The sequence below is a fragment of the Leptonychotes weddellii genome, chromosome 16 (assembly GCF_054177405.1).
Source record: "Leptonychotes weddellii isolate Sample4059 chromosome 16, ASM5417740v2, whole genome shotgun sequence".
In the NCBI taxonomy this organism is placed as follows: Eukaryota; Metazoa; Chordata; class Mammalia; order Carnivora; family Phocidae; genus Leptonychotes; species Leptonychotes weddellii.
Window position 1 is genome coordinate 16,628,216 of NC_138384.1, and position 26,457 is coordinate 16,654,672.

The window sequence follows — 26,457 nt, forward strand, 5'->3', positions numbered from 1 at the left end:
AGAGCCCACCCAGCCGAGCTGCTCACCTAGGCCTCCTTCCCACAGACTCTGCTGACAGCCATCTCCATGAGCGCCATCGCCACCAATGGTGTGGTTCCAGGTGGGTAAGCGCCACTCCAGGCCTGATGGGAGGAAGGGGTCCAGAATCAACCTTGATGTGCCCGGGGACCCTCATTACCAAGCCCATGCCCTCCTTCCCCCCAAGCAGTTGTCTGATGAGGTCTTAATAGCTGACTCTGTGACAGTACCAACACTTAGGAGCACCCTCGCTTGACAGAATTTGAGACTGCTGTTATGTTTTGTGTCTTGATTGTTTAGTCTAAAAGTAATTTTTTAAAAAAGGGTCCTGGGGCTGACAAGATAATCGGACACACCGGGTGGCCCACACCAAGGAGTCTAGACACTATGGATTATAGGATAGACAATATAGAGGGTTTTCATTTTCAGCAGGGATGATGAGATTGGACTTAGTTCTCAGAGACCCTGTTTATTTATTTATTCAACCTTTTTTTTTTTTATTTATTTGACAGAGAGATAGCACAAGTAGGCAGAGTGGCAGGCAGAGGGAAAGGGAGAAGCAGGCTCTCTGCTGAGCAGGGAGCCCGATGCGGGGCTCGATCCCAGGAGTCTGGGATCATGACCTGAGCCGAAGGCAGCCGCTTAACTGACTGAGCCACCCATGCGCCCCAATTCAACCATTTTTTAAAAAAAAAAAGATTTTATTTGTTTGCCAGAGAGAGACACAGCGAGAGAGGGAACACAAGCAGGGGGAGTGGGAGAGAAGCAGGCTTCCTGCTGAGCAGGGGGCCCGATGTGGGGCTTGATCCCAGGACCCTGGGATCATGACCCGAGCCGAAGGCAGACGCTTAACAACTGAGCCACCCAGGCGCCCCTATTCAACCATTTTTTATACTGATGCAGATTTCTGGATATGTATTTTATTCTTTGGATCATAATCCAGTGCTATCATTATTTATTTTGTTGCTCAAACTGTTCCACTTTGGCTGTTCAGCTATTCAGGTTGGCTTCTGTGTCTTTATTTATTTATTTTTTTAAATAACAGCTTTATTAGTATTAGTATAAAAGTAAGAGGAGAAAAATGTAATATATGATTACTGTAAGAAAGTTTGAAAGTGAAGAAAAATATAGAAAGGAAAATTTAAAGTACCCATAATCCCAGGGGCGCCTGGGTGGCTCATTCGTTAAGTGTCTGCCTTCGGCTCAGGTCATGATTCCAGGTCCTGGGATCGAGCCCTGCATCAGGCTCCCTGCTCGGCAGGAAGCCTGCTTCTCCCTCTCCCACTCCCACTGCTTGTATTCCTTCTCTCGCTGTGTCTCTCTCTGTCAAATAAATAAATAAAAATCTTTAAAAAATAAATAAATAAATAAAAATAAAGTACCCATAATCCCACCATCCCGAGTTAGAAGCAGTTTATTTGGTTAGAAACAGGATCAATAGGATATTACCTAATTTATGTGATTATTCCACCCTGGGGTTCTGGTTCTTCACTGTTGTAAACGTTGTCATGAACAGCTTTGCACACAGATCTCTCTCTGTTCAGGCCCTTGACAGCTCCCTTAAGAGAGGATCCTAGAGGTAGGATTACAGCATGGAAGGGATTAACTTTTTAAAAGTCTTTGGAGCCCTATTCCCAGATTTTTCACCAGAGACGTTTTATTAGGAGCAGACTGAACAAGCAACATGGGGTCACTCTTGTCCCCCTGCACCCTCACCAGCCCTGGGGCCCAGTGTTGACTTTGTCAATCTTGCCAGGGGTGTTAGACCCTGATAGAAGCACAGTCTCAAGGCAGGAGGGTTAGCCCGGTGGCCGGCCCTGTGTTGGGCCCTGGAGACAAAAAAAACTGGACAGCACAGCCCTTGCCTTGGTCCGGAGGGGTCTGACTAACAGACACAGCCCTTGGGAGGGGTGAGGCATGCTGAGATAGGCCACACCCAGCTAGAGGAGGCGGTGGGGACTGGCATGAGTGCAAGGGGTTGGGGGACAGTGGGCCACCTGAGTACTGCTGTGGATTAGAGCTGCCCTAGCAAAGCAGGCATTTCACTGGCCCGTGCTGGGTGTTGGAGTCAGATGGGAAGGGGGTTCAATCCCAGCCCAGCCACTTAGTAACTGTGCAGCCTTGCACAAGCCTCCTAACCCTCTGCTCATCTGTAAATGGGAAAAACATTCCCTGTCACCCTGGGTGGTTGTGAGGGGTTGTCCTGGGGGAAACCCCCTTGCAGAAAACCCAGCCTTGACTTTCTCTGTTGTAGCTGGGGGCTCCTATTTCATGATTTCCCGCTCGCTGGGGCCAGAATTTGGAGGCGCTGTGGGTCTGTGCTTCTACCTGGGAACAACATTTGCAGCAGCCATGTACATCCTCGGTGCCATTGAGATCTTGCTGGTGAGTCAGGCTAAGCCCTGGCCAGTTCCAGTCTTGTCCAAATAGTCCCTTTCCCCTAGGCCAGGCTGCTCATGCTCCCCTCACCTATGGCCACAGTCTGGGGCTTATAATGTGGAAGGCCTTCTCAAGGGAGAAAGATCTTTGCTCACTCCAGTCTCCCCTTCAACCCCTTACCAGTTTGGGCCAGGCAGGGAAGGGGCCTGGCTACCTTCACCTTGACCCAGAGCGTTCCATCTACTTGGGCACCATTTCAGCCGTAGCAGGTGGTCTGTCAACTGTTGCATTTAACTTAGTGATCTTGGTGATCATGCAGAGCCTACCTCCTGGGCTTATGTAGGCTTTGGCCAAGTCTGTCTCCCCGCAGGGCTCTGTACCAAGGCCCTTCAGATCAATGTTATCCTTGCCCCTAAAAGGGTGAACAACCACCGGACCTTTGCCCCCTCCATGAGCCCCATGTGTGCTCTGACTTAGCCTCCCCCTCCCCACTGAATTGCCCCAGCTGGTAGAGCAGAGATGGAGGGGTGGTGGGGAGCACAGGGTAACAAGTGCCCACCCCTCAGACAATAGATGTTAGAGGAACTGCCTGGCTATCCCCACCTCCAGGTCTTTTGCCTGTAGTAGGGCTCTGCTCCTGGATCTTCTGAGGTGGGGGAGAGGGGTTGTTTTTTGTTTTCCATATCCCACATTCCTACATTTATTATTTGGATTTCTTCTGTAAGGAAAGTGTGTCCTCTTCCCCCTTTATGTATTTAACTGTGTTTTTCTATCAGCATGGACTCCTGGATATTTATTCTTTGGCTCATAATCCAGTACTATCATTATTTGTTCACTGTTTAGCTATTCAGGTTGACTTCTCTGTCTGAATTATATCATTCACACACCATACAATTCTCTACCCATTTTAAGTATACAAGTTAATGGTTTTTAGTATATTCACAAAGGTATGCAACCATCACCACAGTCAATTTTAGAACATTCTCATCCCCCCAGGAAGAAATCCCATTCTTGTTGGTAGTCATTCCCCATTCACCTCCAGCCCTAGGCAACCATTAATTTGCTTTCTCTAATCAGATTTACCCATTCTGGATATTTCATATCAACAGAATCATACAATATATGGTCTTTTGTGACTGTCTTTTTCTGAATATTCTTTTAAAAAGAAAATCAAAATTACAGAAATAGCTTTCCAAAAAGGAAGCTCAACCTTTCTTTATCTGTCTTGTTTCAGACCTACATTGCCCCGCCAGCTGCCATTTTTTACCCAACAGGCGCTCACGATACATCGAGTGCTACCTTGAACAATATGCGGGTGTATGGGACCATTTTTCTGACCTTCATGACCCTGGTGGTGTTTGTTGGTGTCAAGTATGTGAACAAATTTGCCTCACTCTTCCTGGCCTGTGTGATCATCTCCATCCTGTCCATCTATGCCGGGGGCATCAAGTCAATTTTTGACCCTCCTGTGTTTCCGTAAGTCACCTGGGAATACATCCACGCATTGCACTGACATCCCTCCCAAGTAGATGGCCTTTAAGTCCCAGAGACTGCAGGATGGGAACACACTGGGCCCTCCAGCTGAGCAGGTACTGATGCTTCTGCTTCCCCCCCCCCCCACAGAGTATGCATGCTGGGCAACAGGACCCTGTCCCGGGACCAGTTTGACATCTGTGCCAAGACAACCATGATGAACAATGAGACAGTGGCCACGCAGCTGTGGAACCTCTTCTGCCACAGCCCTAACCTTACCGCTGACTCCTGTGACCCCTACTTCCTGGTCAACAATGTGACCGAGATCCCTGGCATCCCTGGTGCAGCTGCTGGTGTGCTCCAGGGTGCGTTCTCCCTCCCGTCCTCCTGCTTCTGACGCACGGGCTGAGCAGGCGGCGGGGAGCGAGTGTGGAAGGGGACTGGAGCACAGAGCTGTCCTTGTGTGGCCAGCTCGGGGATGGGGGGCAGGTCTGGCTGCCTTCCCGGCCCAGCAGTGTCCTCTCAGTCTCGTTCCTGGCAGCTAGGTTTTGGGTGAACAGAGCCTGTTTGGCCGGTATCCCAGGCATGCAGCAGCCCCCAGAAAGTTCTGGCAACCCCTCTCTCCCCAGCCACCCGCCTCTCACCCTGCCTGGGATTGTTCTCCTAGGAGCCATAAAAGGCCTCTGTGTAGGAGGCAGGCAGTGGCGAGGCTGTGGTCAATGGTGGTTCAGCCACCTTTGCCTGTCAGACTTCTGTCAAGACAGCTCCTTCCCTGTGGCCCACGCTGCCCCCCCATTCCGAACCCCTAGAGCCTCCTACATCCGCAGCCTCTGGCTGGGCTGCCCCACGCTGCCCCTGGGAAGTAAGCAGGGTTGCGGTGCTGACGCTGCTGCCCCCACAGAAAACTTGTGGAGCACCTACCTGGAGAAGGGCGAGGTCGTGGAGAAGCACGGGCTGCCTTCCACAGATGCCCTCGGCCTGAAGGAGAGCCTGCCCCTGTACGTGGTGGCTGACATCGCGACATCCTTCACCGTGCTGGTTGGCATCTTCTTTCCCTCCGTAACAGGTGGGTACCTCTCGCCCGTGCCCCCTTCCCCCGGCCCTGCCCTCGCTCCCGGGGAGCCCCTGAGGGTGTCTTGTTGTTTTTGGAGGCATTATGGCTGGCTCAAACCGCTCCGGGGACCTCCGTGATGCCCAGAAGTCCATCCCTGTGGGGACCATTCTGGCCATTGTTACAACCTCCCTTGTGTGTATCCTTTCCCAGGCCGCGGGCGGGAGGCCCTGGTCTGCGCAGGCGCACACACACCACACACGCGTGGACGCATGCGTACCTCACTCTTCACGTGCATGCGCTCGAGGGGCTGTCCCAGCTGTCTGCCGGGGCAGGGGGCGCGTGGGTTCTGTGTGGGGGCCAAGTGGGGGCAGCAGTGGCAGCCGAGGCCTAGCTTTCCTTGACGCGGCCGCAGACTTCAGCAGTGTGGTTCTCTTTGGCGCCTGCATCGAGGGTGTGGTACTCCGGGACAAGTGAGTGAGCTGGGCCCCTCCCTGTGGCAGGGGGCTCAGCTTTGGCCTGCCCTGACACCAGCTCCCCTCGTACACGTGGTCCCACACATGTCCTCAGCCTGCTGGTTGCCAATGGTGGTCTGTGCCACCAGGTGAGTCCGGCCCCACCAGGACTTTTTCTTCTGAGAGGATGGTGGCATCAGGACCAGGGCTGGGCTGAGGGAAAGGATAGGGGCTGAGGAACTCGTCTTCTTTGCTGAGGGGCCAGGGCTCTGCCCACCATAGCCATCCTTCCTGACTGCTGACATCTCTCACTCTGGGCAGCCCCCCCCCCTCCCCAGGGTTTGGGGGCTCCTTGCATGGAGCATGGCCTGAGCCTGGCCCCTGCAGGTACGGCGATGGCGTCAGCAGGAACCTGGTGGTGGGCACATTGGCCTGGCCTTCGCCCTGGGTCATCGTAATCGGCTCCTTCTTCTCAACGTGTGGTGCCGGGCTGCAAAGCCTCACTGGGGCACCACGCCTGTTGCAGGCCATCGCCAAGGACAACATCATTCCCTTCCTCAGGGTGAGCCTCTCTGCGCTCCCCCACAGCATGGGTGCGGCTGGCCTCTCACACTGGCGGGGGTAGAGAGGTAGGGGATATAGATGCATTGCATCTTGCTGGGGCCTATAGTGGCTCCGGGGCCGTGTAGCCATCCTTGGGAAGCTGCGGAGCGCTGCCCCAGCCCTGCCCTGCCCTGCCCTGCTCTGCTGTTGGCAGAGCTACTTGGGCCCAGAATCCTCGTGGCCTTTTATGGCTCATCTACAGCAGAGAGGCCTGGAGAGATGGGAGGGCAGAGAAACTTGTGGTGCCTATCGGGGCAGCTGTGGATGTGACCTAAGCCCCAGAGGACGGACTTGGGGATGATGGAGGCCAGGCTGTGGCTTGTGGCCCAAGGTGTGGCATGGGGATGATGGGACCAGCATCTTCCCTTGCTGACCCCACTGACTCTGATGCATGCAGATATTTGGCCATGGAAAGGCAAATGGTGAACCAACGTGGGCACTCCTCCTGACGGCACTCATTGCTGAGCTGGGCATCCTCATTGCCTCCCTTGACATGGTGGCCCCCATTCTATCCATGTGAGCTGGGGGCTGGGGCAGGGGAATGGTCTTGGGAAGGGTTCCTGTACCCTCAGCACCCCTCATTCCAGGGCCCCAGCACCTTCCTGTGCCCCTGTCCGGTGTTGAGGGTCCAGCTGGGAGCAGGGTAAGGCTGTGTGGGGAGAAGTGTGCATGGCAGAACTCAGCCTACCTCGGTATGGAGGTGGTACAGGAGTGAGCCTGGCACTTATGCGGGGTTTTGCAGAGACCAGCAGGTCCCAGACTCCTCTGTGGGAGATCCCAGAGCAGGCAGCCCAGAGTGCCTTGATGAAGCCACCACTGCCCCGCCCATCTGTTTTCAAAGTTGTTTACTTTTAAAGTCCTGGAGTCAGCTGGGCATTTGAGTCCCTTAGTACCCCGTGCGAGTTGGTCAGCATGTGGCAATTTCTGGGGGTCCCTGAGGCAGAGCTCCCGTGGTTACCATGTTCCCCTCTGCCAGTGCTACTCCGTTTCTCCTCACACATCTCGTTCCACTCCCTCGTGCTTGTTCGGCTATCACTGGACTACCCCTCACTGCCCCACTCGGCCTTTGGCCTCACAGGTCCTCCCTTCCCCCTGAAGCAGCCCCCCAGCCACAGCCAGGCCTGCAAGAATCGCGCTCTTTCACTCCCCCAGCTCACCTCCACCTACCTCCTCCACTGCTGCCCAGCTCCACGCGTGCGTAACTGCACACCTGAAACTGTTCTTGCCACCTTCATCGGGTGGTGAGCCCTCTCTGCCCAAGCCCAAGGCTGTAGCTCAGCCTTTACTGGGTGCTTCTTCCCCGCGGCCCCAGTGGGACTGACCACTTCTCCCTCCTGGGGGTTTCTGCCTGCTGGCATGCCTTTTCTAGTAAGCTGTGCTGCCTTCTTCTCTGCCCTTCCTTTCCTGCCAGCTGAAGGTGGAGGTTGGTGCCCCCTCTCCTCAGCCCTGTGCCCCTGAGCTGGAGGGCTGGCGCAGCAGGCTTCCATGTGCTGGTCTCCCACACCCACCAGAGTCCCTCACGTGTCCCTAATCCAGGGCATGCAAAATGGCCCTTTCAAGTTCCTTCGAGGTTCTCTCCACATTGACAACAGCCCTTCCTCCAACTGGTCACCTGGCCAGAGGCCTGAATATTGTCTAGCCATCTCCTGACACTGAGCGCTCCTCGGCACCATCCTCTTGCCACTGTTCCTCCCGCCTGCAGCCCCCTTCCCACCTCATCTGCCTGCAGACGCTTGCCTGTCCTCTAGGAGCTGGCTCTGTGGACACCCCTACAGTAGGCCCATCTGCCTCAGGCTGTGTGGCTGAGGAGACCTGACCACACAGGGCGGGGCCGCGACACTCCCAGTTCCGAGTCCAGGCCCAGCCTGAGGAAGGGCGGGTACGTTGGGCAGCTGGCTGCCAAGGAGGCCGCTCTGTACCAGCCATTCCCTGTGCTGCAGGTTCTTTCTCATGTGTTACCTGTTCGTGAACCTGGCCTGTGCTGTGCAGACGCTCCTGAGGACACCCAACTGGCGGCCCCGGTTCAAGTACTATCACTGGTAAGCACCATCTGGACCCGAGCCAAGTCCTCTGACACAAGAATTTTGGGGGAAGCCAAGAGCTCCCCCCCAGGATGGGGTTTGAGTTTCCTGGGTAGCGTTGCTATTGGTGAAAGATTGGGGTGTTGGAGGCTTGGCTTGGGACCCTACTGATCTTTCCCTGATTCTGGCCCTTCCCCACTCTGGCCCAGGGCGCTGTCCTTCCTGGGTATGAGCCTCTGCCTGGCCCTTATGTTTGTCTCCTCCTGGTACTATGCCCTGGTCGCCATGCTCATTGCAGGCATGATCTACAAGTACATCGAATACCAAGGGTGAGTGAGGGGCTGCCACCTGGTCGGGGCAGGTGGGGTGGTCTGTATGCCGGGTTTGGGGGAGCTGAGCCATCTATTACTAGCCACTATGGGTGCGGGGCTGGGGGTCTGTGACTCGGGCTGGCTGCCGGCCATCTCACATGCACACGGACAGAATCCCACGGGAGGGACCAGAGGCTCACCAGCTCGTGGTGGCCTCCGCAGGGCTGAAAAGGAGTGGGGTGACGGGATCCGGGGCCTGTCCCTGAGTGCTGCCCGCTATGCACTGCTGCGGCTAGAGGAGGGGCCTCCTCACACCAAGAACTGGCGGTGAGTTCACACCCAGGCTGGCAGGAGCCACTCTAGGTTCTCGGGGGGAGCTGTGAGGGTGGAAGGTCAGGAGGTGCTGGCCCTCCCTACCGAGTCCATGATCCCTGTCCCAGGGCTGTCAGGGCTGCCCTTGGATTCTTACTCCTCAAACCTATGGGGGCCTGTGAACTATGAAAGGAGGAAGAAGAGGGGCTCTCTGGAAACCTGTGGCCCAGGTCTCAGGCTCTCCATCTGGGCCCTGCAGGCCTCAGCTGCTCGTGCTGCTGAAGCTGGACGAGGACCTTCACGTGAAGTACCCACGGCTCCTCACTTTCGCCTCCCAGCTGAAGGCCGGCAAGGGCCTGACCATCGTCGGTTCTGTCATCCAGGGCAGCTTCTTGGAGAGCTATGGCGAGGCCCAGGCTGCCGAGCAGGTGCCTGCTCTAGGGGGCGGGGTGCTGAGCCAGACTAGAGGTGTCTGGGCTGCAGCTGACTCCTAGGAGAAGGGGACTAATCCTGGCCAGCCAGGTGGACAGCATCGCTGCCCCCTAAGAGCTGGAGCAAGGGGGTATGGCTGTCCCACCCAGAAAACATGGCTTCTGGGTGGGCAGCTTACCTCCTTCTCCTCCCCAACCCTTACCCCCACGTCATTCTGTGCGGAGGGAGCCCAGCAGAGGGAACACTAACGGCCTTTGTCTTCTGACCCTTGTGTGTTCCCTACAGACAATCAAGAACATGATGGAGATTGAGAAGGTGAAGGGCTTCTGCCAGGTGGTGGTAGCCAGCAAGGTGCGAGAGGGGCTGGCCCACCTCATCCAATCTTGCGGCCTGGGCGGCATGAGGCATAACTCTGTGGTGCTGGGCTGGCCCTATGGCTGGCGACAGAGCGAGGACCCACGGGCCTGGAAGACCTTTATTGGTGCGTGACGGGACAGGTCCTGGGCTGGGCCATGTGGCTGGACCCTGTGGGGATCAAGTCAGGGTGGAGGCCGGAGGGCCACAGGCTGGCACTCAGTAGTGGCCCCTGTCCCCCAGACACTGTGCGCTGCACCACGGCAGCCCACCTGGCCCTGCTTGTGCCCAAGAACATCGCCTTCTACCCCAGCAACCATGAGCGCTACCTGGAGGGCCACATTGACGTTTGGTGGATTGTGCACGACGGGGGCATGCTCATGCTTCTGCCCTTCCTGCTGCGCCAGCACAAGGTGGGCCAGGCGGGTGGACCCAGGTGGGCAGGGCTGGGCCCTGGGAGGGCTGGAATGTGACTCAGCCACCTACCTGCTCCTGTGCCCCAGGTGTGGAGGAAGTGCCGGATGCGCATCTTCACCGTGGCCCAGATGGACGACAACAGCATCCAGATGAAGAAGGATCTGGCCGTCTTCCTGTACCACCTGCGCCTTGAGGCTGAGGTGGAGGTGGTAGAGATGGTGAGTCACCTGCCCCCGTGGCCCTGTGGATAGCCGGCTGCATGCAGCCCATTCTTCATGCTCCACTCTCTCCCCAGCATAACAGCGATATCTCCGCATACACCTATGAGCGGACACTGATGATGGAACAGCGCTCCCAGATGCTGCGGCAGATGAGGCTGACGAAGACGGAGCGGGAGCGAGAAGTCAGTGGCTTTCTCATTTCAGGCAGGGGCGGGTGGCAGGTCAGGCTTTGGAGACACCATCACTTTGGGGAATCAGAATGGCGCACCCCACCCAGCCTCACCCAAGTCAGTACCCATTTCCCGGAGGCCAAGTGATCGTGTTGGGCCATCCAGGTCCCCCTTTTCCCGTGGCACTGAGGCCACCTCTGATTTTCCTCAGGCCCAGCTGGTCAAGGACCGACACTCAGCCCTGCGGCTGGAGAGCCTGTACTCCGACGAGGAAGACGAGTCTGCCGCTGGGGCTGACAAAATCCAGATGACATGGACACGGGACAAGTACATGGCGGCGGAGCCCTGGGACCCCAGCCACGCCCCTGACAATTTCCGGGAGCTGGTGCATATTAAGCCGTGAGTGCAGCAAAAACAGACCCCACCACACGGGGGTCTGGGAGTGGAGGTGGGCTGGGGGTGGACAGGGTCTTCGGGTGGGCCAGGGGTGGGGCCTGTGATCAGCTGCATTACCTGCAGGGACCAGTCCAATGTGCGGCGCATGCACACCGCTGTGAAGCTCAACGAAGTCATCGTCACGCGCTCCCACGATGCCCGCCTGGTTCTACTGAACATGCCTGGCCCCCCCAAGAACAGCGAAGGTGATGAGAACTGTATCCTTTGGTGGAAAGGCTGGCAGTGGGGAGGTGGACAACGCATGGGGTCAGGCTAGGACCTCTTCTCCCTAGATGCCCCCGGGGGGTGCTAGGTTACCCCAGCTCTGATTAATAGGCCAAACTTCCCTGGGTGCCCCTTGGTCCTGGTGCTGCCTCCTTGACCTGACGCCCTGCAGACATGGAGTTCCTGGAGGTGCTGACTGAGGGCCTCGAGCGTGTGCTGTTGGTGCGTGGAGGTGGCCGTGAAGTGATCACCATCTACTCCTGAGCCGGATATACACCTTTGGCTTGGAGTGGAAGTGTCCAGGGTAACAGCCTTCTCCCAGCACTCACCCGACAGCCCTGCTTTGCCCGGCCCTGTCCTGGACCCAGCTTTGCTAGGTCTCCTTGGAAGACCAGGCCTGGGCTGGTAATGGCAATGGATCCGAGGTTCTGCAGGACCCTGAGAGGTCTGGGGACTTCCCCATCCAGCACCCCAGGAGGCCTGTCCTGGCGGGAGAAGACTTGGGAGGGGGAAGGGGGCTCATGGGAGATTTGAAGGCAGCCTGCCCAGGAACGCTATTTATTGCATATTTATTGTTTGGATGTCACCATCAGAGAGGAGGGGAAGGGCGACAAGGGAGGGGGGTCTGGCCCAGCCCACCTGCAGGAAGACCTGGCTCAGGCTCCTGTGGGCAGGGACCCCCACCAAGCCAAGCCGAATGCAACTGGCCAGCTGGGGCCTGACTTTTTTCAATAAAACATTGTGTACTTCTGGGCCTCCTGCTGCCCCGGCTCTGTTTCCCCTGGCACCAAGGGAAGAAGGCGGAACTGAAACCAGGCCCAGAGCTGGCTCCGAGGCTATGCCCCTTCCCGGCAACCTCTGGCCACCCCCATTGGCCAGGCTGTCCCTCCCACTGGCCTTAGGGCCCCTCCCACCACCACTCCAGATAAGGCCAGCCCAGGACTGCTTCAGTGGGCAATAGGCACTAGGGCTGGAATGGGGCCGTCGGGCTCCCCATGGCCTTGGGGGCTGCTGCTGCTCGGGCTGCTGCTCCCCCCTGCCTCCCCCTTCTGGCTTTTCAATGTGCTCTTCCCCCCGCACACCACGCCCAAGGCTGAGCTCAGTAACCACACACGGCCCGTCATCCTCGGTAAGCCCCCGCCAGGCCCCTGATGCACCAGGCCAGACCTCGGGGAGCCTGGGCCCCAGCCCCCTGGTAGCAGACCCTGCCAAGGCCCTTCTGCCCCTGCATTCGCCCTGATACCTGCCTCTCTGTTTGAGGGTCCAAAGGCTTCTCCTGCAGAGAAATGAACCCCTTCCCCCACCACACTGTTCCTGTGTCTCTGAGCTGTCTACCCTAGGCGGGTGGAGTTGGGGGCGGGTGTGCCTGAGGGCTTGGCCAGGGCATTACAAGCTGTGGTCAGCTGCAGCCACTCAGCCCCCATCCCAGCAAGGACAAGATGCCCAGCCCAGGAAAACAGAAGAGGCCCATCAAGGCCTGCCTCCTCCTCCGAGGCCCAGCCCCCACTCCCCCATAGCTGTTTGTTCTCACCTTGGACTTAGGCATGAATGGAGAGCCAGGCCAGGTGTTTGCCTTTTGCGGACAGGGGTCAGTGGCCTTGGCCCCTGCACCTTCCCTGCCTGAGGGGAACCTGGGCCCTGGGCTGCTGGGGGGATGGGGTGGGATCCTGTTTATGTAAAGGATCAAGTCCTTAGTTCCTGGAGGTTGAGGGTGTGGGAGATGGAGGGGCAGAGCTGGTCACAAAGCGAGAGGTCGGGGAACAGGCATGGGGGGCGGGGCGAGGGAGGAATCCAAGGAATTCAGAATGAAGGCTAGCGCCCACAGTGCCTGGCTGCCTGGGGAATCAGCTGGAAGCCAAGCTGGATAAACCAGATGTGGTGAACTGGATGTGCTACCGCAAGACGGAGGACTTCTTCACCATCTGGCTGGATCTCAATATGTTCCTACCCCTTGGAGTGGACTGCTGGATTGATAACACAAGGTACATGCCATCCCCTCTGCCCCGGCCCCCACGCTCGGCCCCTTGGCTGCTGGCCTGCTGAATGTCCCACTGCCCCCAGGGTCGTCTACAACCGCAGCTCTGGGCGCGTGTCCAATGCCCCTGGTGTACAGATCCGTGTCCCTGGCTTTGGGAAGACCTACTCTGTTGAGTACCTGGACAACAACAAGCTGGCAGGTGTGTTTATTGGGGAAGGGGCAGGCTGCAGCCGTGGCCGGCCCACAGGAGCTGTGGCCAGAGCCTCCAGTGCTGCTACCTTCCCCACAGGTTACATGCACACACTGGTGCAGAACCTGGTCAACAACGGGTATGTGCGGGACGAGACGGTGCGGGCCGCCCCCTACGACTGGCGGCTGGAGCCCAGTGAGTGTCTCTGCAGATAGTGGGCTTGGGGCAGGTGGGCCCTGACCCCCCACTGCCCTGACCCCATCCACCCTGCTGCAGGCCAGCAGGAGGAATACTACCGGAAGCTTGCCGGGCTGGTGGAGGAGATGCATGCTGCCTACGGGAAGCCTGTCTTCCTCATTGGTCACAGCCTCGGTTGCCTACACTTGCTCTATTTCTTGCTACGCCAGCCCCAGGCCTGGAAGGACCGCTTCGTCGATGGATTCATCTCTCTTGGGGCTCCCTGGGGGGGCTCCATCAAGCCCATGCTGGTCTTGGCCTCAGGTGAGAGGGCCTCAGACCACCCGTGTCATTGAGGGGCCTGGGGTGGAGGGGGATGAAACTGACCATGGGCCTGCCCTCACTCCTGCTTCTGCTCACAAGGCCAGGCTGACCGTGCTATTTACCACCCCTGAGGCCTGGCCCCTGTCACTGGCCCCTTGAGAGCAGTGGGCCTGGCCTGGTAGCTCCTGCCAGAAGTCTGTTTTGGTGGTGTTTCGGTGACAAAAGGAAAGTAAACAGAAAGGAAGTGAACCCTGGCAATCTGACACATGGACTACGTCTGTTCCTTGTGGTCTCAGGGCCTGCCCACTCAGCTTTCAGCGGCCTTCTGCTTCCAGGAGCCCGTTTTCCAGGGATCTGCCTACTGAGGACAGATCTGCCAGAGCCAGGGCCACACCCTAGAAGCCCCTCTGCCCTTCCTGAGAAGTGGCACAGCTACTAACTATATGAGTACTAATTGTATGCTGGGCACAGCCAGACTCTACCTTCCCCCAGTAGCTCACGATGTGCTGAGGGAAAGACTCCATCAGACTCCATCAATAAGGGCCAAACACAGACACAGTCTAATTTTATCCTTCCCAAGAACATAGCTCTGACCCCTGCATAGCCCCAGGCCACAGGACCCAGCAGACACTTGGCTGAGGGAGAACCACCAGCACCATCCTCCCATCTACACACATATACACCCATCTTCAGGAAACCAACTTCTCCCTCCTTTTGAGGCTCTACAGCTCTGCCCCACAGACGTGCCACCAGGGCCTCTCGTTCAGTAAGCACACATTGAACACCTGTTGAATGCCAGACCTGCTCCGAGTTTGTGGCTTGGAGTCAGCGTTGGAATTGGCCAGGGACAAGATTGAGCATCTGGCTGAGCTTGGGCTGGGAGGCAAGGTGTGGGCCAGAGGTGGCCAGGCTCCCTGACCCACCTGGCTTTGTGTTCACAGGTGACAACCAGGGCATCCCGATCATGTCCAGCATCAAGCTGAGAGAGGAACAGCGTATATCAACGACCTCCCCCTGGATGTTTCCCTCCAGCGAGGCATGGCCTGAGGACCATGTGTTCATTTCCACGCCCGGCATCAACTACACAGGCCGTGACTTCCAGCGCTTCTTTGCAGATGTGCACTTTGAGGAAGGCTGGTACATGTGGCTCCAGTCACGTGACCTACTGGCAGGCCTCCCAGCACCTGGCGTGGAAGTATACTGTCTGTATGGCGTGGGCCTGCCCACACCCCGCACCTACATCTTTGACCACGGCTTCCCCTACACAGACCCCGTGGGGGTGCTCTACGAGGACGGTGATGACACTGTGGCCACACGCAGCACGGAGCTCTGTGCCCACTGGCAGAGCCGCCAGCCACAGCCTGTGCACCTGCTGCCTCTCCATGGGACAGAGCACCTCAACATGGTCTTTAGCAACCAGACTCTGGAGCACATCAATGCCATCCTGCTGGGTACCTACCGACGTAGCACCCCTGAACCCCCAACTGCCAGCCCAGGGCCTCTGCCCCCCGAATAAAGACCTTCTTTTGCTCTCTAAGCTTTGACCTGTGTCCTGTGGGTTGAGGAGGAGGCACTAGTGTCCACCCACTAGGCTTCGCTGAGTAGCAGCCATAGGCCTGGTACTTTGTGGAAGGTCAGGGCAAGATGGACTTTGGTGAAGCCTGGGATTGAATATGGAACCCTGAGATGTAGAGCTTCCCACTCTCCTGGATGAGCTGTTTATGTAGGCTGCCTCTGCTCTGGGGATGGGGGACTGGAGGTAGCTGCGCACACAGCTGTCGGATGGGGGCACTTGGAGCCAAGGGTGCAAGGCAGGGAAGAGGTGAGCTGTCCCCCGCCCGCTCCCCAAAGGGCAGGTGGATCCCACCACTAGACAGGGCCTTTTTTTTTTTTTAAGGTTTATTTATGGGGGCGCGGGGCAAAGGAGAGGGAGAGGATCTCAAGCAGGCTCCCGGCTGAGCACAAAGCCCACCACAGGGCTGGACCCCACAAACCATGAGATCATGACCTGAGCCAAAATCACGAGGCAAGACGCTCAACCGACTGAGCCACCCAGGTGCCCCCCTAGACAGGGCCTTTTGAGTGCTAAGTGGGTGACAGAAGCGCAAGAGTTTAAAATCTGGGGGAGAGACAGCCATGAATCAGATCATTTCTCTAATGAAGATTTAATTAATGGAGCTAAGTGGTCTGAGAGAAAAGTTTAGGGAGCACCAAGGGGCTGAGTCTTGTGGGTCAGGGAAGGCTTTCCAGAGGAGGTGGTGCCTATTCTGAGATCAGATGGGATGAGAAGGGTAATGTGGGCTGCTGTAAAGACTTGGGTTTGAGCCTAAGAGCAATATGCAGTTGCTGAAGGGGTTAACCAGGGTAAGAGCGTAACCAGATTTGCAATCTAGAAAGAGTCCCTTCTCTGCAAGCTAAAGGGTAGCCTGGGGTGGGGGCTGAGGGGCAGGAAGCTTGGGGAAGCCAGGGAGGGTAGTGCAGTATCCAGGGGAGAGATGAGGCTAGCTGAGACTAAAGCGGTGGTTAGGAGAAAGATGTGGACAGATAAAGGGTCATTTGGGAGGAAAACTAAGGCTGGGCCATGGGCAGAGGCAAGCATGCCTCCAGGCCACTAGATGGACAGCCCCACAGCATCCCTCTTGAGAGAGGGAAGACAGCACCTGAGACAGGGAAGCAGGAAGGATCGGTCACCATGGTGGAGGACTGAGCTTTGGTGTTTCAGGTTTCAGGGAGAAGGCAAAGGCAACAAAAGAGCTGAAAGAAAGAGGGTGCCAAAGGACAAAAGGCAGCCATGCTTGATGTTGTTGGGAGGCAAGTAACAGAAACCTGGCCAGTGTGACAGCCTTAGGGCTGAGGGACTTGAGGTTAGAGTTGGGATACTGATAGGAAAAGCTAGGGACTCAGGCTGGAAGGGGGAGGAGCTACTGAACAATGGCCAGACGGAGGCATTTGTCCCTCTGTTCAGAGGACTAGGGAGCAGGATGGAAAGCCAGGCAAGGACATCTCCCCTTTGCCAAGCTGCCCAGGACCAGAGGTGAAGGTGAAAGTGAAAGAGAAGCTGCAGAAGGGGGCCAGCCACGCTCTGAGGAAAGGTGAAACCGAAAGCCAGACGCGTCAGAAGGGCTAGGGGGTTGCCTGACAGAGCACCCGATTTTGGCCCTTCTTGCTCCGCTCTGGTCCAACGTAGACCCCCAACCCCTGGACCACCCTGCCCACCTCCAGATGCTGAAGCCTGCGTTAGAGCCCCGAAGGGGCTTCTCCTTCGAGAACTGCCAGAGGTGATGGGGGGGGCGGGGGTTGGTCGGGAGTGGTGCTGCCTATGTTCTCCACGAGGGCTTCTGGGAGTGGAAGCCCCAGGGCCTTTATTCCTGGTGGGGGCGGAGGGGCGGCAGCGTGTGCTGGGCGACTTGGGTTCCTATGCTCCCACCCCTAGAGGTGAGGGAGGCTAGGACAGAGCTGGAGGATGTGACGGATGGAGTCCCAGAAGAGGAACCTCAGCCTGGGCCTCTCCACTCCGTTTCCAGAAATGCATCTTTAGAACGAGTCCTCCCAGGGCTCCGGATCCCTCAGGCACACAGAACCGGTACCACCATCGCGGGCCTTGTGTTCCAAGTGAGCAGGGACTTGGGACTGGAGGGTTTAGAGGGATTGCTGGGGAATCGGACAGGCACTGAGCCAGCGGCCCCTCTCCGTCCCCAGGACGGGGTCATCCTGGGCGCGGATACGCGGGCCACTAGCGATTCGGTTGTGATGGACAAGAACTGCGAGAAGATCCACTTCATCGCCCCCAAAATCTAGTGAGAAATCCCCAACCCCTTTGCCCCACTCAAGAACCGACCCTCGTTCCCATTCCCGGCCCCGCAGGCCCTAGCCCCGCCCACACCGACCCCCCTCTTCGTTCTCAGCTGCTGTGGGGCTGGAGTAGCCGCGGACGCCGAAATGACCACGCGGCTGGCGGCGTCCAACATGGAGCTACACGCCCTGTCCACGGGCCGGGAGATTCGCGTGGCTACGGTCACGCGCGTTCTGCGCCAGACGCTCTTCCGGTACTGGGGCGGGGCTAAGATGACCCTGAGGAGGGGCCGCTGTAGGGAGGGCGGGACTGAGAGGATGTGGGACAGGAGGAAGGACAGGAGGAAGGGCGGGGCTGCGAGAGCCCCGGAGACCGGAAAAGGCCGACCTAAGAGGAGCTGGGCAACAGGAAGGAGCAATGTTAGTACCGGGGCGCCAGACCACAGGAACGGGCGGGGCTCGGGTCCGAGGGCGGTGTCACGGAGGGGCGGGACCTGAAGCCCAGGGCTTGGGGCTGACCACGCCCATTCCGTGAAAAGGTACCGGGGCCACGTGGGCGCGTCGCTGATAGTGGGCGGAGTAGACTTGACTGGACCGCAGCTCTACAGCGTGCACCCCCACGGCTCCTACAGCCGTCTGCCCTTCACAGCCCTGGGTGAGCGCTTCCGCCCCTTCCCCACGAATCCCGACCCTGCGACCGTGGCCTCACGTTCGTCCCGCGGCCGGGTGGCCACGACTGGCCTCAAATGCCCCTCCTATTTGCAGGTTCCGGCCAGGACGCCGCCCTGGCGGTACTGGAGGATCGGTTCCAGCCGAACATGAGGGTAAGCAACCGCTGTCCCTCACTACGCGTTCATTGATGGGTAGGGCACGCGGGAGCTCTGGTAACACAAAGGTGAGGTATCATGGCCTAGTCTAGAGGTTAGGGAAGGCTTCTTGGAGGTGACGACTGAGTGGAGACTGAGGGGCCAGTGGAGTCAGAGTGAAGAAGCGCTGTTCCAGCAGACGACCGTCAGTGCCAAAGTTTGGACTGCCTGGAGAAGTCAAAGCTCAGGACCCTTTGAAGCTGAGGGAGGAGGTAACGGGCAAGTGGGGTCTGGAGTCTGGATTTTGTTTAGGGTGGGATGAAAGTGGATGACATGTGTTGCTTCAGAGGTGCCTAAGGCCCAAAAGGGAAAAAGCAGTGAGCCAGTAGACTGGGGAGCAAGACCACATTGGTTGGGTGCACAGCACTGGAAGCAGAACCACAAGTTTAAGTGACTCAAGAGAAGTTTGTGAAGATGGGGCACTGGGAACACAGCGTCTCTGGAGAGAGGGAGGCAAAGACCAGGGCAAGGGAACTTGGGGTCGATGGGGGTATAGGGAAACAGAAGAGTCTGGGTATGAGCAAATGGTAAATAATCTGGGCTTCGAGATGAACAAAACCTCTAGGCTGTAGCCTGAAGATGATACCAGAAGGGTCCATCGGGCCTCAAGCACACATATCATCACAGCTGGAGGCCGCGCAGGAGCTGCTAGTGGAAGCTGTCACTGCAGGGATCCTGGGTGACCTGGGCTCTGGGGGCAGCGTGGATGCATGTGTGATAATGCGGACCGGCGCCAAGCTTCTGAGAACATTAAGCTCACCCACAAAGCCCATAGAGAGGTGGGAGCATGGGAGATGGGGGACTGCTGGGGAGGATGGGGCAGTAGCAGGGGAGATGGGGGCTGCAAGAAGAGGATGGGCCACATGATGGGCCCAAGTTGAGAGGCCGTCCCTCTCCTCTCCCAGGCCCAGCCACTACCACTTTGCCCCTGGGACCACAGCTGTGCTGTCCCAGACAGTGAAGCCACTGACCCTGGAGCTGCTGGAGGAAACCGTGCAGGCCATGGAGGTGGAGTGAAGTAGGATGATGCTTAGGGCTTGGAACAAGGGGGGAGTAAACCCAGGAAATACAAAACACCTAAACAGGGCACCCGGGTGGCCCACTCAGTTAAGCATCTGCCTTCAGCTCAGGTCATGATCCCAGGGTCCTGGGATCGAGCCCCGCATCGGGCTCTCTTCTCCACGGGAAACCTGCTTCTCCCTCTCCCACTCCCCCTGCTTTTCCCCTCTCTCGCTGTGTCTGTCTCTGTCAAATAAATAAATAAAATCTTTAAAAAACAAAAAAACCAAAACACCTAAACAGATGGCTGTGTTGTTCCTGGGTGGAGGGGGGGACAAGCAGCCATCAGGACTCTGTGGCTAATGTACACCTGCAGGGCCACTCCCTGCATGGCTCCAGGGCCTGGCCTAAGAGGTGCCCTTTACCCATCGCCTTAGGCATCTACTCCTCCAGAACCCCAGCCCTGGCAAGCATTGCAGCTCAAGGTGGAAAGTCCCCTCCTGACTCTCTACACCATAGAGGTCCCCCTACCACTCCAGTGCCTTGTTCTTGCCCTCTAGTCCACTGGGGACTGTTGTAAAACCCAGAAGGCCCCACACTGCCCCACCTACAGCCTTTACCTGGCTCATCAGTGTCCCATGGCAAAGCCCACACCTCTGTCAAGGAGGCCCCCATGGACCCCACAGAGTTAGCCCTCAATGCTGATAGAGGAGCTGCTCCCTGACTCTAAGGGCAAGTTCTCACAGAACACTCCTCACCCCTGAAATACCTTTGCGCAACCGCTCACCTGACCAGGCACACCCTGAGGTCCATCTCTCATGCAGAGAGAGATGACATGACACATTTATCCAGCAAACCTTTGCTGAGCACCCACTGAGGCCAGCCTAGGTGCCATGTGCTGGCAGGAGCATCCTGCCCTCAGAACGGCTGATTCCACTGGAGCTTCGGAACTGTTAAGAGTCTGCCCAACCCCTGGGGAGGGTCTACTCTGAGCTGGACTTCCCTGGGCTCCTGATTGTGCTTTTCCCCCCAGTATTTTATTATGAAGATTTTTAAACATAGAAGCTGAAAGAATTGCATTGAACACCTATATACCCACAATCGACTTTACAGTTACTATTGTTATGTTTGCTTGATCACATTTCCATCCCTCTGTTCAACCATTAGCACATCTTATTTTTTTTAACTGAAGTTTGGAGTCAGTTGGCACCCCCCACACCTCTAGGAGCCCAGTCAACTTACCCATTGCAGGTTTGCACACAGGGCTGTCTTCTCTTCCTCAGATGGGCTGTGGACACCAAGAGCTTGCCCACGGGAGCCCCAAGGCCTGGAGGCTGTCAGAGATTTGATGGCTGTCACCCTTGCACCTGTAACTTCCATCCAGGGTCAGCCAGTCACCAAGGGCTCACACCTTACCCTACTGTGTACCAGGCCTCTCCCAGGTGTCATCTCATCAATAAGAGTGTGGGTTTCAGAACCAGATGACGGTTTGGGTCCAAACGCACCCAGTGTGCTGTGGGAGAGTCACCATCTCTTTGGGCAAACTGACTCCTGTTCCAAGTTGGTGAGAAATCACTGAGATGCTGTTAGATTTGTGACCTGCCAGAACCCCTGCCCTGGCCGCATGGCCCTGGCCCTCCACAGCACAGCTGGACATTCCCTCCACCCATCAGGAACACCCCTGGGTGCTGAGCACGCCTCTCTGTCTGGTGCCCCTGACAGCCCTGAGAAACTTCCCTGATCCCAGCCACCAGGTAGTCCACACAGACCTAACAACCGTTTAAGTCCTTGCTACTCAGCACTCAACACCTGGGATGTGAGGTGGTTCAGGGAGCCAATCAGAGACCAGGCTCTAGGGGGTGGAGGTGAGAGCCCCACACCTGGGCTCTATCTGATAAAGTCTAGGCCTGGGTCCAGGACCTTGGCCTAGAGACCCTCCTCCTGACCAGAGCATGGGAGAGGGCTGAGCCCACACAGATGGCTTGGCCTCAGGCCTAGGACTTTTGCCCAAGGACGAGGAGAACCATAAAAGCAGGTCCAGCTCTCAACCTCATGCCTGCCACAATGCTGCTGCTCAGTCTGACCCTTAACTTGGTTCTCCTCGGCTCCTCCTGGGGTGAGTGGGCCTGGACTAGCCCTGATGACCAGCCCTAAAGCAACCCGGCTCCTAAAACCAGCCCAGGCTTCCTGCCCAGGGGCTCGGGGAAGGAGTTGGACTGGCTGGAAGGGAACCAGGTGAACAGAGTGGGTAAAGGAAAAAGGATGTGCCAGGGTTGCGGGAGGGTCGGGGCAAGAGGTGGGCAGGGACTGGTCTCACAAATGGGACAGGAGATCAGGCCAGAGCTAGGAGCCAGGGAGGGTTTAGGAAGCTGAGAAGTGAAGGTTGGACGTGTAGTTTAGGGAGAAGCCTCTCGCTGTTGAGGCTGGAGCAGGTGGCGAAGCCAGGGAGGAGACTATCCCAGGGGTCAGGGAAAAAAATGGCCTGAGTTGGAGGGTGGGGGTGAATTTGGGGAACAATGGGAAGTAAGGGTGGAGAGAGATGTTAGAGAACGGACAGAATTTGGGGACATAGGTAACCAAGATACCTAGAGATTCTCAGGGTGAGAAGGGGTAGTGACGAGCCCTCTCAATTTGGACCCAGGAGGAGGTGGGGAGAGGTGGGTGGGGTTGTGGGGGTGTGGGAAGTAGGTCCTCACCATCCCAATGGCCAGGCTGCGGCATTCCTGCTATCAAGCCGGTACTGAGCTTCAGCCAGAGGATTGTCAACGGAGAGAATGCAGTGTCGGGCTCCTGGCCCTGGCAGGTTTCCCTGCAGGTACATGCACCCCAGGGGTGGGGCAGGGTACCAGGTGCTTCATGCCTAGGTGCAGCCTGAGCCCACCCCTACTTCTGACCCCTGACCCCAGGACAGAAGCGGCTTCCACTTCTGCGGGGCTTCCCTCATCAGCCAGTCTTGGGTGGTCACTGCTGCCCACTGCAATGTCAGGTGAGTACTCCTACTCTACCTGCCCCCGAGCCCACCTCTCCCCACCTCCTTCCCCCGGATGCCCCTCTCTTGTCACTCTGCCCTCCCTGCGGCTGCCCAACCCCACTCTCACTGCAGCCCTGGCCGCCACGTTGTTGTCCTGGGCGAGTACGACCGATCATCCAATGCTGAGCCTTTGCAGGTCCTGTCCATCTCAAAGGTGAGTATCTAGGCTACAGACATGGAAAGGAAGAGTGGACGGGGCCGGGGGCGGGGGACTCTGGGGATGAGGAATTCAGGGCATGCCCTAGGCTAGCCCCCTCAGCAACCATCAACCCTGGGGGGCCTATGCCCACCACCATCCTACCTGGCCCCTTCCTGGTTCCACAGGCCATCATGCACCCTTTCTGGAACCCCACCACCCTAAACAATGACCTGACACTACTGAAGCTTGCCTCCCCTGCCAGTCTCACCAGTCTGCCTGGCTTCCCCAGATGAGGCGCTGCCTGCGGGCTTCAAGTGCGCCACCACTGGCTGGGGACGCCTCAGCGGCGTGGGTAGGAACTCGGGCCAAAGATCTGGGTGAGAGGGCCAGGGTGGGAAGCAGTCATCCAGGGCCCAACCATCCCCTTCTGGCCCCTAGGCAATACGACCCCAGTGCGCTTACAGCAGGTGGCTCTGCCCCTGGTCACCGTGAATCAGTGCAGGCAGTACTGGGGCTCACGCATCACTGACTCCATGATCTGTGCGGGCGGCGCAGGGGCCTCCTCGTGCCAGGTGAGCATCAGCCCCCTGTCCTGTCCTCTGCACCGCCCTGTGGCACCCCCTCATCCCCACGCTGACTACTCTCCTCTCCCTCCCTCAGGGAGACTCCGGAGGCCCTCTCGTCTGCCAGAAAGGGAACACATGGGTGCTTACTGGCATCGTCTCGTGGGGTACCAGCAACTGCAACGTGCGCCAGCCTGCCATATACACTCGGGTTAGTAAGTTCAGCACCTGGATCAACCAGGTCACAGCCTACAACTAAGCCTACCACAGGCCCTCTCCCCACCTCAATCCAATAAAGACCCCATGCTCTGTCCTCTTGTGTATTCTTGTCTGTCCTTTCAAGGGAAAGGAGAGACTCTCGGGAGTCCCCCTCCCCACTTGGGACTCTGACTTCTGGCATGGCAGATGTTGAGTCAGATTTTCCTAGAGTAGCCATGCCAAGGCCAGGCCCCCCATCTCTCCTCTTCCTAGGTAACCCCCTGGTCCACAGCAAGGAGCCTGGGCTGTCAGAATGGATGGGGAGCCTTCCCTGGGGAGGGCAGCCTGTTTATTGAATACAGAGGATACATTTACAACCGGGGTACACAAAATAAATAACTGCACATTCTCCAGCATGGTCCATGGCATAAAGGCCCAATCTCCAAATGCCCTCTATCTTACCCTTAGGACCAGACCTACCTTGGACATGAGAGGAAATAAATCCCCAGGGCTTCAGGCCCCCGAGGCACTTGGGGAAATGGGAGGAATTCTGAGGCCACAGGACTTGGGCTCTCTGCTGCCTTGTGCCAGGAGCACTGGAGATGGGAGGAGATGTATAAGGCACAACTGGCTTGGCCCAGAGTGGTCTCTTTGGCTTTGTTTCTCACTGGAGGTGGCACATGCAGAAAGAGGAGAGCCTGGCCCAAGGCTACCCACTGGGAGCAACAGTGAGGGCCAATCCCTCCCTGGCAGAGGCCCTGCAGTCTAGCTAAGGCTAAAGCTGGGCCCCAGCTCCTTCCTACCCACTGAAAGCAGCTGTGGAGGAAGGGGACTTGGGTTCCAGCCTGGTTTGGGGTGGGGGGTGCAGGGGAGGCACCATGACTGACATCGGGATGGTCTGGCTCAGGCCTCTGGGAAAGCAGCCACCCAATTCCACCCACCTCCTGCAGGGGCTCCCTCCAGCCTGAGATGCAGCAGAGCCCAAGCTGGAAGGGTAATGCTGTGAAAGAAAGCAGGGCCAGGCTGGACCAGGCAAGGCCAGCTGTGAGAAGGCCAGGGCCCCAGGCACTCAGGGTTCAGAGGCAGGTCACACAGTACGGCTAAGTTCCAACTGGAGCTGCGCAGCAGCTCAGCAGAAGGGGAGTGCTGAGCAGCCTGGGGACCTTTCCTCACTACAGCAGCTCCTTCCCACTTTCTCTAGAGGATGAAGGATGAGCGCAGTGGTCAGTCCTAGGCTGCCCATACTCATGTCAGACACTAGATGGCGCCCTCATGCAGTTTCGAGGAGGGAACAGCAGAGCCTGAAGGGAAGGGGCAATGCGCGGTACCAAGGGTGGAACCAGGGCTGACACTGGAATCTTGATGGGGCGCTCCCTGGGAAGCCCCTGGCCCCTGCCTTGGCCCTGGTGCCCCCATTCCCCAGGTAGCAGCAGTGGGGCTCCCTTTAATCCCCCACAGTTGGGAAGGAGGCACCCAGGGAATAGAATGGGCATCCAAGGTGGGGGGAGAAGTGTATATAGCGGGCTCTGCAAAGAAGGCACTGAGAGCAGTGGGCTGGTGGGCAGGAGGTCTCTCACTGGCAGAGAGAGGCTGGAGCCTGGAACAAGCCTGCTACCAACATGGCCACATAGTCCAGAAGGGCCAAGGACCATGCCATGGCCCTACCATCAGAGGTTCTAGCCAGTCCTGGGGCCAGGAGGGGTCCCTGGAGGCACCATGAAGGAAGGCAGATCTTGGGTGGGAGGTGGGGGACTGTCTGGACTTAGCCAGGGGCTGAGAGTCCAGCTGAGGCACAAGCTTTGTGCCTCCCTGGGCCTCTCACTGGGGCACAGATCAGGATGCAATGGAATATGGGGGGCCAGAGAAGGTTCAGTGAAGAGGGTTTCAGAAGTAACTGTCCCAAAGAGTCCTGGGACCACAGGACACCCTCTGCCCGGCACTACATGCCTCTTTGGTCTTGGGGAAGAGCCAAGGGGTGAGGGAGCCTGAAGGCCATGTCCTACCCCTTCCCCAACTTCTAGCAGAGCAGTTGCCCACCAAAAAGAGCACTGGTGCCAGGCCAGGCTCCCAGTTCAGAGCGCTCACAGACCCCTAGGCTCCCTCCACTCTCACACCAGGCTCAGGCCCAGGATGAGGATGGGGGCTGCTAAAGGGACAGGGAAGGGGCGGGGGCCATTCACCTGCCACTGGCCATACAGGCCTATCTCCAGAGAGGGCATGGGGCCCCAGGGGCCCGGCAACGCGTGGCCCAGCTGGGACCGCGGCCCGTCCGCACCGCAGCCCCGCGGCTCAGCCATTGTACTGCTGCTGGTAGCGCAGGTTGAGCTCCCGCAGTTCCCGCTCCCGCACGCGGCGCGACTTGTTGGAGCGTGTAGAGCGGCTGGAACGCGTGGACTGGGCTGATTTGGTGCTCTGGCAGCGTGAGGAGGCACGTTTGAGGAGGTTCTGGGAGATGGAGCGGTGCAGATTCTTCATGGATGAAGAGGCTGCCATGCTCACCACCCATGGGTGCCTCAGGGCCTGCAGCGCAGTCATGCGGGCGCCGGGGTCCACTGTCAGCAGGCGGTCAATGAAGTCCTTGGCCAGATTGGACACACTGGGCCAGGGCTAGAGGCCAAGGACAAGCATTAGAGCAAGAGCACTCAACATGCTCTCCCCATCCTGACGATGCCACCAGCACGGCACTGAGAACCGTCCAGCATTCCCGCACTCTCCCCATGGAGAAAGGCCCTGCCCGGCTCCTCCCAAGTGCAGCGTTCTGGGCCTCCCCCTCCCACCCAACACCGGCCCACGCCACCAAGCAGCGGCTGTTCTGAGTAAGGAGTCCACACGACAAATAGGAGAAGGACCTGCTCCCCTCCCCAAGCAGCAAACTCCTAAGTGCCCTGGACTCAAAGCCTGGCTCCGGAAGGTGGCCCTTATCAAGACCCGCCAGCTACCCCAGGATCACTATAACTCAGGGGGATGTAAAGAGGATGACCCAAACTTTCTACCATATCCTGAGCCAGACTTAAGGTCCCAACCCAGGATGGCCATACCAGGCTACGTAGCAGGGAACTTCCTAGTCTTTAAAGAGAGGACCCATCCTCTGTCCAAATGACAAAGTGGAGATGGACGACGAATGCATTGCCCACATCAGCCTCCGCCTCTCGGCCATGGGGAGAAAAGGAAATAATTCAAGGCAACTAGATTTCTCTATCTGCTGAGAGGGCAGGGGAGCTCTTGGGGGACAGGAGGGACCAGGTGACCTTCCTTCCAGTCTTCATGACCTCTTGGAACCACACGAGGCGGGGGGGGGAGCAGGGCTGGCAGTGCTCTGCACC

At 57.8% G+C, this 26,457-nt stretch overlaps 5 protein-coding genes and 1 long non-coding RNA gene across 10 annotated transcripts in view; 4 read left to right on the plus strand and 2 right to left on the minus strand.

The window, feature by feature from the left end:
- The window catches only part of LOC115939813 (uncharacterized), a 21,861-nt gene extending 20,544 nt beyond the window's left edge, over positions 1–1,317 (minus strand). The window contains exon 1 of the long non-coding RNA XR_014141002.1: positions 27–1,317. This is a non-coding gene — a long non-coding RNA (uncharacterized LOC115939813). The remainder of the gene's footprint in view (positions 1–26) is intronic.
- SLC12A4 (solute carrier family 12 member 4) overlaps positions 1–11,632 on the plus strand; it is a 22,133-nt gene extending 10,501 nt beyond the window's left edge. For 2 of the 3 annotated variants that reach the window (XM_006730092.3, XM_081807407.1), the window contains exons 5-24: positions 46–100; positions 2,273–2,403; positions 3,632–3,873; positions 4,021–4,235; positions 4,772–4,936; positions 5,022–5,120; positions 5,337–5,394; positions 5,764–5,938; positions 6,377–6,495; positions 7,920–8,018; positions 8,210–8,329; positions 8,534–8,638; positions 8,883–9,051; positions 9,341–9,536; positions 9,653–9,822; positions 9,913–10,044; positions 10,122–10,229; positions 10,429–10,616; positions 10,737–10,870; positions 11,050–11,632. In XM_006730092.3, the coding sequence (XP_006730155.1) occupies positions 46–100; positions 2,273–2,403; positions 3,632–3,873; positions 4,021–4,235; positions 4,772–4,936; positions 5,022–5,120; positions 5,337–5,394; positions 5,764–5,938; positions 6,377–6,495; positions 7,920–8,018; positions 8,210–8,329; positions 8,534–8,638; positions 8,883–9,051; positions 9,341–9,536; positions 9,653–9,822; positions 9,913–10,044; positions 10,122–10,229; positions 10,429–10,616; positions 10,737–10,870; positions 11,050–11,141 (2,772 nt within the window). In that variant the 3' untranslated portion in view covers positions 11,142–11,632. The remainder of the gene's footprint in view (positions 1–45; positions 101–2,272; positions 2,404–3,631; positions 3,874–4,020; positions 4,236–4,771; positions 4,937–5,021; positions 5,121–5,336; positions 5,395–5,763; positions 5,939–6,376; positions 6,496–7,919; positions 8,019–8,209; positions 8,330–8,533; positions 8,639–8,882; positions 9,052–9,340; positions 9,537–9,652; positions 9,823–9,912; positions 10,045–10,121; positions 10,230–10,428; positions 10,617–10,736; positions 10,871–11,049) is intronic. The other variant, XM_081807406.1, reaches the window with a different exon arrangement.
- Positions 9,652–26,457, minus strand: part of PSKH1 (protein serine kinase H1) — a 40,564-nt gene continuing 23,758 nt past the window's right edge. The window contains exon 3 of the mRNA XM_081807436.1: positions 9,652–25,741. Within this exon, the coding sequence (XP_081663562.1) occupies positions 25,424–25,741 (318 nt within the window). The 3' untranslated portion in view covers positions 9,652–25,423. The remainder of the gene's footprint in view (positions 25,742–26,457) is intronic.
- Positions 11,782–15,083, plus strand: LCAT (lecithin-cholesterol acyltransferase). Of its 2 annotated transcripts, XM_006730091.3 has the most exons (6): positions 11,782–12,006; positions 12,703–12,859; positions 12,939–13,054; positions 13,145–13,240; positions 13,322–13,546; positions 14,488–15,083. In XM_006730091.3, the coding sequence occupies exons 1-6, from the start codon at positions 11,853–11,855 to the stop codon at positions 15,060–15,062; spliced, it is 1,323 nt and encodes a 440-aa protein (XP_006730154.1). In that variant the 5' UTR covers positions 11,782–11,852; the 3' UTR covers positions 15,063–15,083. The 2 variants fall into 2 exon arrangements, with proteins under 2 accessions (XP_006730154.1, XP_081663560.1); XM_081807434.1 differs by having other exon boundaries at positions 12,939–13,240.
- PSMB10 (proteasome 20S subunit beta 10) lies at positions 16,679–19,503 on the plus strand. Of its 2 annotated transcripts, XM_006730097.3 has the most exons (8): positions 16,679–16,824; positions 17,071–17,158; positions 17,246–17,343; positions 17,452–17,592; positions 17,878–17,993; positions 18,104–18,162; positions 18,832–18,983; positions 19,110–19,503. In XM_006730097.3, exons 1-8 carry the CDS (start codon positions 16,769–16,771, stop codon positions 19,219–19,221), a joined length of 822 nt encoding a protein of 273 aa, XP_006730160.1. In that variant the 5' UTR covers positions 16,679–16,768; the 3' UTR covers positions 19,222–19,503. The 2 variants fall into 2 exon arrangements, with proteins under 2 accessions (XP_006730160.1, XP_030880402.1); XM_031024542.2 differs by lacking the exon at positions 18,832–18,983.
- CTRL (chymotrypsin like) lies at positions 21,247–23,536 on the plus strand. The gene is given in 8 exon segments (XM_006730098.3): positions 21,247–21,319; positions 21,915–22,018; positions 22,110–22,189; positions 22,307–22,388; positions 22,559–22,632; positions 22,634–22,725; positions 22,812–22,945; positions 23,034–23,536. Coding segments are annotated over 8 exon segments (792 nt in total). The 5' UTR covers positions 21,247–21,255; the 3' UTR covers positions 23,196–23,536.